Source organism: Cyanistes caeruleus, chromosome 9 (genome assembly GCF_971803275.1).
Source record: "Cyanistes caeruleus chromosome 9, bCyaCae1.hap1.1, whole genome shotgun sequence".
Taxonomy (NCBI): Eukaryota; Metazoa; Chordata; class Aves; order Passeriformes; family Paridae; genus Cyanistes; species Cyanistes caeruleus.
The window spans coordinates 4,225,469-4,238,838 of NC_141709.1; the positions used below are offsets into that span (position 1 = coordinate 4,225,469).

The 13,370-nt window shown below is 52.5% G+C and overlaps 1 protein-coding gene across 2 annotated transcripts in view; it reads left to right on the top strand.

The window, feature by feature from the left end:
* Window positions 1-13,370, top strand: part of ASTN1 (astrotactin 1) — a 51,628-nt gene that overhangs the window by 20,194 nt on the left and 18,064 nt on the right. The window contains exons 3-8 of one of the 2 annotated variants that reach the window (XM_086842580.1): window positions 3,128-3,521; window positions 4,264-4,410; window positions 4,856-4,963; window positions 6,002-6,151; window positions 6,935-7,102; window positions 7,304-7,388. In XM_086842580.1, the coding sequence (XP_086698706.1) occupies window positions 3,128-3,521; window positions 4,264-4,410; window positions 4,856-4,963; window positions 6,002-6,151; window positions 6,935-7,102; window positions 7,304-7,388 (1,052 nt within the window). Of the gene's footprint in view, window positions 1-3,127; window positions 3,522-4,263; window positions 4,411-4,843; window positions 4,964-6,001; window positions 6,152-6,934; window positions 7,103-7,303; window positions 7,389-13,370 lie in introns of both variants that reach the window. The other variant, XM_086842579.1, reaches the window with a different exon arrangement.

Consider the following 13,370-nt stretch of genomic DNA (forward strand, 5'->3'; position numbering starts at 1 on the left):
TAGGATGGGGAACTGTGCCCACTTTTGGGGTGGTTAGGGCACCCCTCTGAGTGGTGAATGCTAATTGCCTTCACTTTAAACCTCTCCTTTAGTTTGTATCACTTTGAAAATACGTTTGTGGGGTGCCTTTATCCCCGGGAGTTCTGTGCTTTGAAGGTCTCAACCAGGTTTAATTCACATTGACTCCTCAAGAGCCCTTTGCCCGGTGCATGGTGCCTGCTGCCCTCTGCCCTGATGCACAGCATGTGTCACCGTGCCACCAGGCACTGTCACCATCACTTTTATCAGCGTGGCAGCCCCGTGGCCGTGGTTTCATGTGTCGAGGTTGCACAGCAGTACTCCACCCAGCTACACAGAGACAAGGTTCTAAAGGCAGAGAATGGAGTGAGCTGTATGTTCAGGGAAGATCTGTGGTGTGTTGAGTGGTTGGTTTTTTTTTTTGGTTGTTGTTGTTGTTTTGTTGGAAAAAATTTGAAGAATTCTATGATTTTTGTGCCACTGGAAGATAATTAGCTGGAGACAATGTGTTGCCGAGGCTGCAAACGGGCTGTTCAGTGGTGTCTACCCTAATAAGAACTTCAATTGCTCTTCCAGATTGCAGCCCCAGGCCAGGTTTCTCCTCCATCATTTGTGCTGAAGGAAAAAAATTGTTTGCAAAGCCACTCCCCAAAACATCCTGCACAATTATCTCTGTTTTACTGTCCATTCCCAGCTGCTTCTGAGAGGGTGCATCACCTCTGGAGAGGCTGGCCCCGCCGTGGGCTTGGTCTGTCTGGGCACTGCTGTATCCCAAGATCAAGGCAGAAGTGCCTGGATCAAGGCTTGCTATGGAGCTGATGGAAAGGATATCTGCAACTCATTGTTGTCATAGCAAAATGTGCAAATGCAGATTGAGTCCGCCTCTGCCCTTTTATCCCCATCGCTCTCGTCTCCACTCCGACAGCATCCCTACTCCCTGACAAATAGAGGCTGGCTTTTGTGCTGGGAGTCAGGATCACGTGGAGTTTTCAAGGCTGATTTTCTTTCTTTGCTGTGTGGTTGCCAAGGGAGGAAGTGTGAGCGAGGGATTGTATCCATCGTGTCCAAGGTCTGCTCGTGGATCAGGCGACGAGCAATCCCACACCCATCCAGTGCAGGGCTCCTCTCACAGCCATCACGTGGATGCTGGACTGGGGGGAATGAGACAGAACGGGATTTCTGTGCTCCTGTGGAGGGAAACTAGGGGTATGAGGTAATGGGCTGACCCTCTCCAACAGGCAGTGGGTGGGGGAGACTTCAGTTCTGGCTTTCATCCTCCTCTCAGAGCCTCTTGAAATCTCAAGAGTCCACAGGCTGCTTTTCTCAGGGATAATTTGAGCTCTCAGACTATTGGGGCAGAAGAAATTCAGTTTCAATGAAATAACAAGTCTCTTTTGTGAACCCACAGCCGCTGCCTGGAAAAAATGAGCATCCAGCAGATTTGAGCTCCAGCTTGGTCTCTCCTGTTCACCAGCACAGGGCTATGGCAGAGCTTGCTGGTGTTTGGGGGAGTTAATGTGCATACAGAGGGTGAAGGAAAGCCAGGAACGCCCTGGAATTCCTCCTACCTTCTTGTCATGCCATCTGCAGGTGGGCTTTCTCTAGGGTAATGGAGAGCCATGACAGAGGAGGCCATCTCTGGTGGGGATGGGGATAGTCCCCACATCTTTATGGATCACAGGAACTCATGGGGATTGGAGCACGATACAGAATTAGTCTCCCACCTTGCCACTAAAAATTCTGCACAACTATGCCAGGCACTTTGTACAGAGGCATGTAGTGATGGAATTAGACTGATGCAGAGATCAGATATTGGGAAGAAATTCTTCCCTGTGAGAGTGGTGAGGCCTTGGCACAGGTTGCCCAGAGAAGCTGTGGCTTCCCCATCTCTGGAAGTGTTCAAGGCCAGGCTGGACAGGGCTTGTCCGTGCTTTTGGCAAGGGTATTGGAATTAGGTGAATTTTAAGGTCCCTACCAGTCAAAACCAGGATCCTATGATTTCTGTGATCCAGGGCCAGTTTTCAGCCCCAGAAAGATTTTCTGACTGATGGCTCGTCAGCTCCCTGGCCAGAAAGATGCCAGCCAGCCCCCGACTTCTGCAGGACTGTTGGTCTCCTGAATCACTGGAGTTTGTTTCCATTTTCTTTTTATTTTTTCTTTTTTTTTCCCCCTGTTTCTTTTGGTTTTTGTTTTTTTTGTTTTTAAAGAAAGTTGGGAAGAAGGCTGGGAGGGTGTATCACAGCTCCATTGCTCTGGAAATGAAAGTGGGTTAAACTTAATGGCCATTAAACTTCCTTTTCCATCTGCCTCTCCTGCTTCTCATTCAGTAATTCCCTTAATGTTTTATCCTAATGGAGCAGATTATTACTATTATTTTATTTTCTCAAGATCACCTGTTGCATAGAAAAGATGAGGGAGACTGGAGCTGCAGATGGACTCGGAGCTCTTAGCTGGCTGCTCATGCTTTTTATTGTTATTATTGTTATTATTCTTGGCAGATTGTGCATGAAGGGCCAGTTTGGGGCTTTCATCTCACCGCCCTCTATCTGTGTGCAGTGATGTCTTGCAGGAGGGTGATCTTGGGGACAGTGGCAGGATGGCAGGTGCAGTTTTGGGGTCTGTCCCTGTGGGACAGGAGCTTTTTCAGCCTCTTTCCCCAAACACGTTCCCCAAACAACACTTCAGTCATTTGCCCGTCTCAGGCCTTGATCTCTTTTAATCTGTGCTGCAATTTCTGCCGGATACCCTGGGAAAATCTCCCAAGATTGAGAGTGACAGCGCTGAAGCCGGGTGGAAATGGGTCAGAAAAAGTTGCCTGTAGGAGCATTTGCGTGGAATAGAGCTGATCTCCGTTTTCAAAGGCAGGAGAGTGAAACAAAACACGCTTTGCTTTAAATGCTGCTTTTTCATGCCTCGGTGGCGACTTCAAAACTTGTGCAGCCCAAGGCAGGCTCCAGCTGAGTGCCCTTGGCCAGCACGGGGTGCTCCTGGTGCCAGCAGACCTTTGGTGATCAGGCTTCCCTTTGCTTTGGCCGCCCTGGGAGTTTGTGTCCCAGGGGGTGGCTGATGGCAGTCCCTGGCTGATCCCCGCTCACGTCCGTGCCCGCAGGGAGGGATGATCGCCCTGCTGCTCTCCATCCTCTGCCTGGTGATGATCCTCTACACCCGCCGGCGCTGGTGCAAGCGGCGCCGGGTGCCGCAGCCCCAGAAGAGCGCCAGCGCCGAGGCGGCCAATGAGATCCACTACATCCCTTCGGTGCTGATCGGGGGCCACGGGCGGGAGAGCCTGCGCAACGCCCGCGTGCAGGGCCACAACTCCAGTGGGACGCTCAGCATCCGCGAGACGCCCATCCTGGACGGCTACGAGTACGACATCACCGACCTGCGGCACCACCTGCAGCGCGAGTGCATGAACGGCGGCGAGGACTTCGCCAGCCAGGTCACACGCACCCTGGACTCGCTGCAGGGCTGCAATGAGAAGGCCAGCATGGACCTCACACCAGGTGGGCACGGGCTGAGCTGGGTCCTTTCCAGCTCGTCTTCTCTCCACACTTCCATGCATGTGTTTGCCCTGGAGCGTTCTCTCTGGGTTTTCATTGCTGGTCCCATGAAAGCTCTTCCATCGCTGGGAGACCTTGCAGCTGGTTGAGAGCAGTCCCTGCTGAGGGGGACATGCCTGGGACAATGCAGCTTTGTGGTTTCCATGGCCTGACAAAGAACCAGAATGGTTCCCTCCATGCTGTCCCATCGTGACCCCCAAACTTCCCCTTCTGTATCCCCAGATTTCTAGTGTCTTCTTCCGGTGAGGTTTTTACTAGCAAATTTTTACTTGCCATCAGTATGATTTGGAGTTAATGCTGCCTTCTGATCACCAGCAGGGATCCTGTGAGGCTTGTAAGAAACTTTTTCTTTGGTCATATCACCGAGTGAGGCATCCAGCTAGAGCCTCCCAACTGAGACACAGTTTGGGAAGATCATGGTGTGGTGCCTAAAGCTCTCCTGCACACGAAAAAGTGTCGAGTGTTAAATCTCAGCTTTTGGCTAGTTTGGTGGAGGTGCCAGTCCTCTTCAGGATTTGAGTTGCTCATGAGTGTGCACTGGGGGCAGCTCAGCTCATTGTCTTCAGCCCCTTCATCACCTCAGGATGATCTGGAGATGGATGCAAGGAAACTTTTCTCTCACCTCCCTCCCTTTCATAAAAACCTCGATCTCTGAGATATTTTGCCTTCAATTCTTCCTGCTCAGGGAGCGATAACGCCAAGCTGTCCCTGATGAACAAGTACAAGGACAACATCATTGCCACCAGCCCCGTGGACTCGAACCACCAGCAGGCCACTCTGCTGTCCCACACTTCCAGCAGCCAGCGCAAGCGCATCAACAACAAAGCGCGAGGTAGGGCGGTCCCTGGGGTGGATGGGGTGCCTTGGGCTTCCACCCACCCACATTCCAGCAACCCACCCTCTCCTGGGATGGAGAAACAGCACCAGAGCTGGGAGAGAGCATGGAAAAGAGGGTTTGGGTGGGGAGAAATAGAAAATGTGGTGCCTGCAAGGGCGCAAATGGTGTTGGGCTGGTTGGTTACAAAGATGCAGATGGTGTTTGCCCCAGTAAATGCTACAGGGTACTGGCACAGCCGTGGGGAAAAGCTGTAAGGTAACCCGTGGAGGGGGGGTGTGGCTGTGTGTGGTGGGAAGGGGAGCAGATGCTGTCCCTGCACCTGGCAGATGGGGCTTCTGGTCCTCAGTGCAAGGCTTTCCCTGAAGGGGGGTGTAGGATGCCAAGGTTTGGGGTGGCACGGTGCCAACCCCTCCATGACTACACTCAGTGTCCCCTGCAGCTGGCTCAGCATTTCTCAACCCCGAGGGGGACTCGGGGACAGAGGCAGACACCGACCCCCAGCTGACCTTCTACACGGACCCCTCGCGGAGCCGGCGGCGCAGCCGAGGTGGGTGAGGGTGCAGGGGTGCCTGATGAGCCCTGACCCCTCTTGCCTTATTTGCCCTCGCTTCTCTGGGTTTGGAGACTTTGCACTGGCCAAAAGATGGAAACCCAAGTGCCAGCTGCCGCAGGCAGGCACCAGTCCCTGCTTCGCAGCAGGCTGCTGCTGCTCTCCGGTGGAGTTCCTCAGCAGAGGATGAAATACATTCTGATGTTTTGCTGGAGGCTTTTGCCGGGCACTGGTGTATATTAATGAGTAACACGCTTCAAAGGCCGGCCCGTGCGCTCCCGCTCCGCTGCTCAGCACCGTGCACGCGCCAGCTGCACCTGCACCAGGGGATGGGGACAGCCTGGGTCCCCAGGCAGGAGCCTTGCCCCACTGCCTTGCCCCCTTGGGAGGTTTCCTCTTCCCAAGAGGAAAGGTAGTGTCTGTTTTCCCTCGTTGAGCCTCGTTTGCTGGATGATGCCTTGTTTTTCTGGGAGTGGCAAGACTGGGAGCCGTCTCCTTCAGCTGATGCTGGAAGGCTGATGCAGGCTTTGTCTCCAGCCAGTTTGTTTTCCACTCAGCTTCTTCAGATGAAAGATTGAAAGTTAAAGACCTGCATGCCCTGAGCAGTTGGGGCTCTCTATTGCTTTTTCAAGAGCATTAATGAGCCTGTTGTCATGACAAAATTAACCTGAGTGAAGTGCCAAGGTGGAGTGGGAAAAACCAGGATACTGCATTTACCCTTTTTTCCCCTCAATATCGCTGCTCTGCTTTAAAGCTCTACTGCTGCAAAGTTCTCAGCATACTGCAATGCAGGTGTGGGAGAGCTGGGGCTCTGGGGAATCAGGAAGATCTTGGTCGCAGCGGGAGAGAGGGATGGAGAGTCCCATAGCAAAGGCTGCTTCATGTTCTTTAAAGTCCAAAGTAATTCCATTTGATTTGATTGATGCTGCATTTCCAGGGGGCTGGGTCTCTGCATCCTGAGGTCCCTTGGCTGCACCCAGAGATCCTCCTGGGTGCCCCAGGTGCCAGGTTTGACCCTGCTCATGTGTTTTGCAGTGGGGTCCCCCCGAAGCCCTGTGAACAAGACCACGCTGACCCTCATCAGTGTGACGAGCTGTGTCATCAGCTTGGTGTGCTCTTCTCACATGAACTGCCCCCTTGTTGTCAAGATCACCCTCCACGTCCCTGAGCACCTGATTGCCGACGGTGAGCGCCCTGTGGTCTCACCCACTTCTTCCTACCCCACCCTGTAAGGTTTAATGGAGGAGAGGGGGGAATGATGGACAGGATGGGTGCAGGGGACAGGTGTGGATGGAGGGCACCAGTGTGGGAGAGGGAATGGGCATGGGATGGGGGGTATGGCTACAGGACAGAGGGGATGGATGGAATTCAGAGGGGGATGGAGGGGATGGGTCCATGACAGAGGAGACTGGTGTGAGATGGAGGGTACCGTGTTGGGAGCAAGGGATGGAGTGGTACAGGACGGAGGGGATAGACACGGGGTGGAGATGGCTGTTGTGGGACACAGGGCTTGTTGCAGGATGGAGGGGAAGGGCATAGGGCCAAGGAGATGATTGTGGGTTGGAGTGGAATGGATATGGGATTAAAAGGACCATCATGGGATGATGGAAATTGTGGGACAGAGGGATCAGACCTCAGTGTGGGACCAAGGGGAGGGCTGTGGGATGGAGATGGCTGCTGTGGGACAGAGGAGAAAGGCATAGGATGGAGGGAACTGTCATGGGATAGAGAAGACAGGTATGGGATGCAGTGGGCTGTCGTATGGCAGACAGGATGGGCACAGGACAGAGGATTCCTTGTGAGACAGAGGGACTGTTGTGGGACCTTTCTCAGGATGGAGTGAATGAGCAGGGAGGGGATGGAGGGAAACATCACAGGATGGGGGATGGATGGGATGCAGGGGACCATGGTGGGATGGAGGGTACAGCAGGGGGTTGCTGTCACTGACTGCCCTTGTCTCGGTGGCAGGAAGCCGGTTCATCCTGCTGGAGGGGAGCCAGCTGGATGCCAGTGACTGGCTGAACCCTGCACAGGTTGTCCTCTTCTCCCAGCAAAACTCCAGTGGGCCCTGGGCCCTGGACCTCTGTGCCCGGCGCCTCCTCGACCCCTGTGAGCACCAGTGTGACCCTGAGACTGGTACGTGCTCCTGAGCTTGGGGTGGGGTTGTGAGCTCTCCTCTGCCTCCTCAACCCGGCTGTGGTGGGAAGGTGCTTCCTCACCTTCTCCATGTGCAACAGGGAGCTGCTGGGGCAGCTGCAGGCTGCACTCAGAAGGGGAGCAGATGGAAAACCTTCCCATGTCTGTTCTCCCATGTCCCTCGTGTCCCTGTCTCCACAGGAGAATGTCTCTGCTATGAAGGTTATATGAAAGACCCCGTGCACAAGCACCTCTGCATCCGGAACGAGTGGGGAACGAACCAGGGGTGAGTGACCAGGCTTGGAGTGTCCTCACACGAGCTGCTGGGCTTCCACAGATCGTTCCCACAGCTGTGCTAACCTCTGGATGGCAGAGTTAGGGGCACCTCTGTGAATTGTAAGGTCAGCACACAGCTGGGCTCTGCAGCAGGTCTGTGGGAGGCGAGGATTTCTGCTCTTTGAAATAATCAGGAATGATGTACAAGAGGCCATTGTCACATTTCAGGGTAAACACCCCCTGGAGAAGATAGAGGCTGTTCTTCCTGCCTATCTTGGGCATCCTGTGGTTTGTGGGACTTTTGTTTTGGGTATATGAGGCATCAGAGGAGGTCTGAGGTCCTCATTGAAAACTGGGAAAATTAAATGCTTTGATACTTTGGCTGAGGGAACAGAGGAGTCACCATCTGCTCCAAGCTTTACATACCTGGAGGTGCTAAAGGAAGTTTTTCTGATGTTTCAGCAGCAATTTGGTGGTGGATTCCAAAAATCCATTTCTCTGTGACCCTCAGGGGAATGCTCCATGTGTCCCTCAACACTCACAGGTCTGTGACGTGCAGCTGGGCCCTCCCTGGAACGGCTGGAGGTGGTATGCAGAAACCCAAGACATCCCCAGAATTCAAAAGTCCCACGTGCATGGGCACCTCCAAACCCCATTTTTTCCCCCTCCCCTTACCTCATTATGCCACAGCAGGATCAGTGCTGGCCCTGCACGTGCCAGGATGCCCTCTCTGAAGTTATTAGTCTTCACAGTGGGAAGGGAAGAATCATCAAAGGCTGGGCTTGGCGTCTCCCCCGCCGCGCCGCTGTGCTGGGGGAAGGCAGCGGTGGGGGACTGTTGGCGCAGCCCCGCTGTGTCCCTTTGAACTGGGGCCCTGGGGAGAGCACTGCTGCTCCATCTCAGCCCCCTCTCTGTTTTTTGTCATTTTAAAGGCAATTTAGCAGCTAAACCCAGCGTGGAGCACCAGCTGTGTTAGACAAGTTGTTGCTCTGGGTGCCCCGGGCCGGGGCAACGCTTGTGGCACAGGGGGCCCATGCTGGGGATGTGCTGTGTGGTGTGCTGATGGTCCCCAAACCTCTGCAAGGTACCACTGCTAGGGTAGGAAAATACAGGCAGAAATACAGTTCCTTGTCCTGTTTGTCCCCAGGGGCCAGTGTCCATGAGGAGTGTCCCCAGCTGCTCTGTGCCATCTCATAAGAGGCACTGAGTGATGGGCTGGGGTGTGGGGGGGATTATTCCCCTGGCAGGGATTATTCCCCTCCCTGTTTGGGGAGGTGTGTTTAGGAGTGTCTCACAGTGGGCTGGAAAGAGCCCACAGCCACACATGGCTTTGGTGCCAATCTCTGCCTCCATCAGAGCAGTGTGTTGGGCCCATCACCTTGCAAAAAGCAAATTGGCAATAACTCTGTCCATCAAGGCTTTTAATAAAAATGGATAAGCACTGTGGAGAAACATTTGCTTCCTGACCCTCTGCTTTTCCTTTGCTCCTGAGTGTGGGTCTGCAGCTTCACACTTCTCTTCCATCCACACTGCTCTTCTCCAGCTTTTTCCTGATTTAGCTGCTTCACTTTCTTAAGGCAAAGTGGAGAAAAAGTCGCTGCTTTCAGGTGAATTGGGAAAAAATATAGATGGTAACAAGCAGGAGAGAAGGCAAAGGCAAGAAGGACCAATAGATTCCTGAAGGCCCCTGGACCTGTTTGCATCTCCTGACCCAGCTTTGGTCTCAGCAATGCCCACCTGGAAGGTGCTCAGAACCCTCTGTTCCTTTGGGGGATTTGGGGCTGCTTTTTCAGACCTATCTCCACAGGAGATGCTCCCACAGGAGCCTTGTCTCTGCCTTTCCTCCTGCAGCAGGATTCATACCTGGCCAGGGTACATTCTTGTCTTGTGTTTCTTCTCATGTGCCAGAGTGGGCTGTGGCAAATTATGTGAAGCAGTTCCAAAATATTTTTCTGTTTGGGGCAGAGAAACCTGGCAGTTGTCTTTTTGCCCAAGGTGCAACACAGCCCCATGCCATGGTGGGACTGTCAAAAAGTCCTTCTGCCCTTCTCTGGGCTCTTGAGAAGGCTCCAATGCTGCAGTGTTACCATCCTTAGAAATCTCTCTCAAGCCTCTTTAAACTGGGGTAATTTTGTGTTTCTTCACTGAACTTCTCAGATTTTTGTTTCATAAAATGGTAGCAGCTGAAAACACACTTCACCATCCCTACCTGCAGCTTCCACTATTTTTAGGGGCTCTTGAAATCATGTTCAAACTAAGCATCATGATGCTGAGGGCAGCTTGGTGTTTTATGGGAGTGTTTTTTTTCCTTTTCTGCTATCTGTTCCTGATGTCCAGGTGCTGCTTAGTGCAGCTCTGCCTGGAAGGGCTTGTGATGGTGGAGATCCCTTTTGCATGAACTTTTGGCATCCACAGGCCATGACTGTGATGAAGTCTCTTTAGCCTAGGAGAACCATCTTGTCAGAGCCTGTTTAACTCAGTAACTCATAGCTGTAAGCTGGTATTTGTGTTTTTTGGGGTGGAGGTTGAGGTGCCATGCTGTCTTTTGTTGGGCTCATCAGCTCACTCCCAGTTCCAGCCCAACCAGGTGGCCTGCAGGCTCACCTGAAGGAGATGTCTGCGAATCTTCTGCTCTCTCCCCCCATCCCAAGGTGAGATCAGCTGTGTCTGAAACATTTCTGACTGCTGTTTGTCTAACATGCTCAGTATTGGAGTGATGTGCTGCTGCCACATGTCAGTCCCCACACCCGTGCTTGGTCAACAAAGCAGGATTTGCCAGATCCCTTGGCAAACTTGTGAGTGATGTGTTCTGGTTATGACCTCCTCTGTTCTCCCCAGGTGGCCTTTTTATCTGAAAACTCATTTCAACCCTTTGGTTTAGATAGTTTTGCCGTTGGTTTGTTTTTATTTACAGTGATGACAAGTTGACTCGGTGTCTGTTCTCCCAGTAGCATCTAATTTTGCTCATGAAGGCGAGCTCATCTTTGTACTTTATTGGTGATGGCAGTGAGAAGCTTTTTGTGTTGTGTGTATTTTGGGTACCAGACTGAGATCCACGCCTCCGCACTGCATCTTTTACCCAACGTGTCCAGACCCTAAATCTTCAGTTTTTCAAAAAGATCTTTTTGATCATGGGTAGCAGATACATTTGATCAGCTGCTTTTTTTTTGCTTTTTTTTTTCTTTTTGGTGTGTGTGTGTGTGCTGCTCTTTGCCTGTTTTAAACAACAAATCTGTCTGGTGCTGTTTGTGTGCTCACAGTCTGTCTCCCTGCTTTGATATGCATTGTTAATTAGCTGCTTTTCGACTCTAATGTTCCCTGAGCAGGATGCAGTTTCCAGCAATCCTACCAGCCACACTTTATCTTTGCTCATCAGATCAAATTTCTGCCGTTCTTTTTGTGGTATAACTTGGCCAAAAATCAAATCAGCACATTCTGGTCTTTAGTTAATAAACTGTTACCTGCCTGAAATTGTACCTTTTCACCCCAGCCCTTAGATCCATCTCACACATGGCTTTCACTGTTCTCTGGGTGCACTTTTCAGCCTCCCCCATTGGGATTTAAGGTGCTCTGCATTTAAGGAGTCTTTATCAATGTGCTCTTCCAGCTTGTAATGGGCTTCACCCCGGCCTGGGGAGGTTTTGAGGCAGTTTAAGGTGGTAAGGTGAACATGTCAGGCTGGGTGCTCTCATCCTGCTTTAACTATTGGGAAACTGTCCCAGCCCAGCTGCCCCACCCTCAGCCTTGCAGATTTTTCCAGCACAGGACCCGAATTAATGCATCATGTGTGCCCTGCTTACCCAGCTCCCCTCCCTTTTGCTCCTCTCCCATCCCATCTCTTCATGCAGATGGGGATATCTGTGTGCAGATATCCCAATCCTGGCAGTGCACCTGCTCATCTTCTCCCATCCCCACCCCACAGAAGAGTGAGTGACACACTGAAGTGACAAGGACGGCACTTTTCCTGCTTAAAGTCTTTATTTTTCTCTCTTCCCCCCTCAACACCCTTTTTTATCTTTTTTTTTTTTTCCCCTCTTGCCTCTCTCCATCCCCTGCTGTTTGCCTCAGTTTTGCAAGCTGAGGGACAGCCTTATAAAAACCTCCTGGTTCTTTCAGCTCCTTTCACCAAACCACCCGTCCGCCTTCTCCTCCTGCCTCATTCTCCTGGTAGATTTACGGGCAGCCCAGGGAGGAAGCACCAGCATTAGCATTTTTAATAAAGAGCTGCTTGCAAGGATGGCAGGGCAGGAGGGGTGGGAGGGGGCTGGGCTGCGAAGGGGAGAGGCATCAGCAGCTGAAACCCCAGCAAAGCTGTAGCAAAGCAAAGTGAAGCTGGAGAGGAGCCACGAGGGGCATTGCCAATCGGAGATGTCATTCGATGCTCTTGTGGCATCTGCTCTCTGCTCTTCTGCCATCAGGGTGGTTCTGGGTCTTCGTGGGTCCCCACTTTGGGGTCCTGGGGTGCAGAAGGGGTGCAGGTGCTGTGGGGATGCTCTGGTCTGCTCACCCCAGGCGTGGCCATCCTTGTGTTGCGCACTGGCTGGAAACCCTGAGAAGCACAGAGGGTCAGGGAGCCACATGTGAGGTCACCTATGCCAGCGTGTAACAACCCACCACTTTCTCCTCCAGTGACATTTCAGTCACACTCCTGTGCAGCAACTCCTTGTGCCTTCTCCAGAAACCCTCTCCTGTGGCCCCCCAGCCTCTTGCCAGCTCCCCTCAAACCAGCTGCTCCAGGTCAGCACGTGGTGGTCGCATCCTGCCAGCGCTGGGCTTATTCCTCATCCCACCCATCTTGTCTGGAAGAGTTTTGCAGGCAGTGGGGACAAGCTGGAGCACAGTTCCTGGTGCTACAAGTCATCCTGGCCTCATCCCCTGGGGGCTGTGATTTAAGCATGGCTGGGGCCCTGTTGAGCTGGTGCAAAGCATGCCAGCAGTGCCAGGTTTGGAGGGGCTTTAACAGGTGTTTTGTGAGGTTCTACTCAAGCCCAGATGTGGAGCAAAGCACCCAGATAATGGTCCATCTAGAAAAGCCAAGAGGCTTAAGATTGTCCTGGGGATCCACTGGCAGCGCTTTCACCTTGCAAACTTGCTGTCTGGGTGTGGGGGATTTGCTGTTTCTCAGGTGCCCTGGTAAACCCCCATTTTGTTGTTTTACATGCCTGCCTGGGTGCCAAGGCTTGCAAGAAGCTGAGAGCTGTCATTTCTGGCCCATTTAATCCAGACTGATCAGCTGCAGAGCTGCTGATCGGTCCCACTTTTCTTTGTGAGCTCTGAAGGCCACACAACAAAAATACCCAGCAAGAATAACCCAAACCAGAGCAGTGAGGTGCCTCCAGTGATGGCAGAAAGCAGGGAGGGAGGCATCTGTGCGGGGAGGGACACTTCCATGTGGGGAAGGAGGCAGCCATGTGGGGACAGACACAGAGGAAGGAGGAGGTGAAGTGTTGATAGAGGCACCAGGGGCAAAAGGCAAAAATGGGGGAGGTAAGGTGTGCCTGGGGGAGGAGATGCTGCTCTGTCCTCTGCAGCAGAAGGCACAGGTCAGCAAGAGTGCATGGGTGGGAATACCAGTGCTGAGCTTCTGGAGAGTGTTCTTGGAGATGAGGATGGGTAAAGGTCTCTCACTGAGCTGGAGTTCATGCATGGAGGACGTCTCTGGGCCTTTCTGCAGAAGGTCCATGTCCTCACAGACCCAGTGGTGCCTGGCAACACTGACTCTCCCTTGCCATGTAGGGACGTAGCTAAAGGCTGAATGTTGCATTTAAGGGGCTTTTTTTGACCCCAAGTAAGGGAAAAGGCCACACATCTCCCTTCCTGGAGCGCAGAAACCTCTTCCCTGGATCAAAGCCATCATCACTTTCTACAGGGGCATGTAGCATTAGGACCAGGGGTAATGGGTTCAAACTGACAGAGGGCAGGTTTGATTTGATACTAGGATGAAATTCTTCACTATGAGGGTGGTGAGGCTCTGGCACAGGTTGCCCAGAGA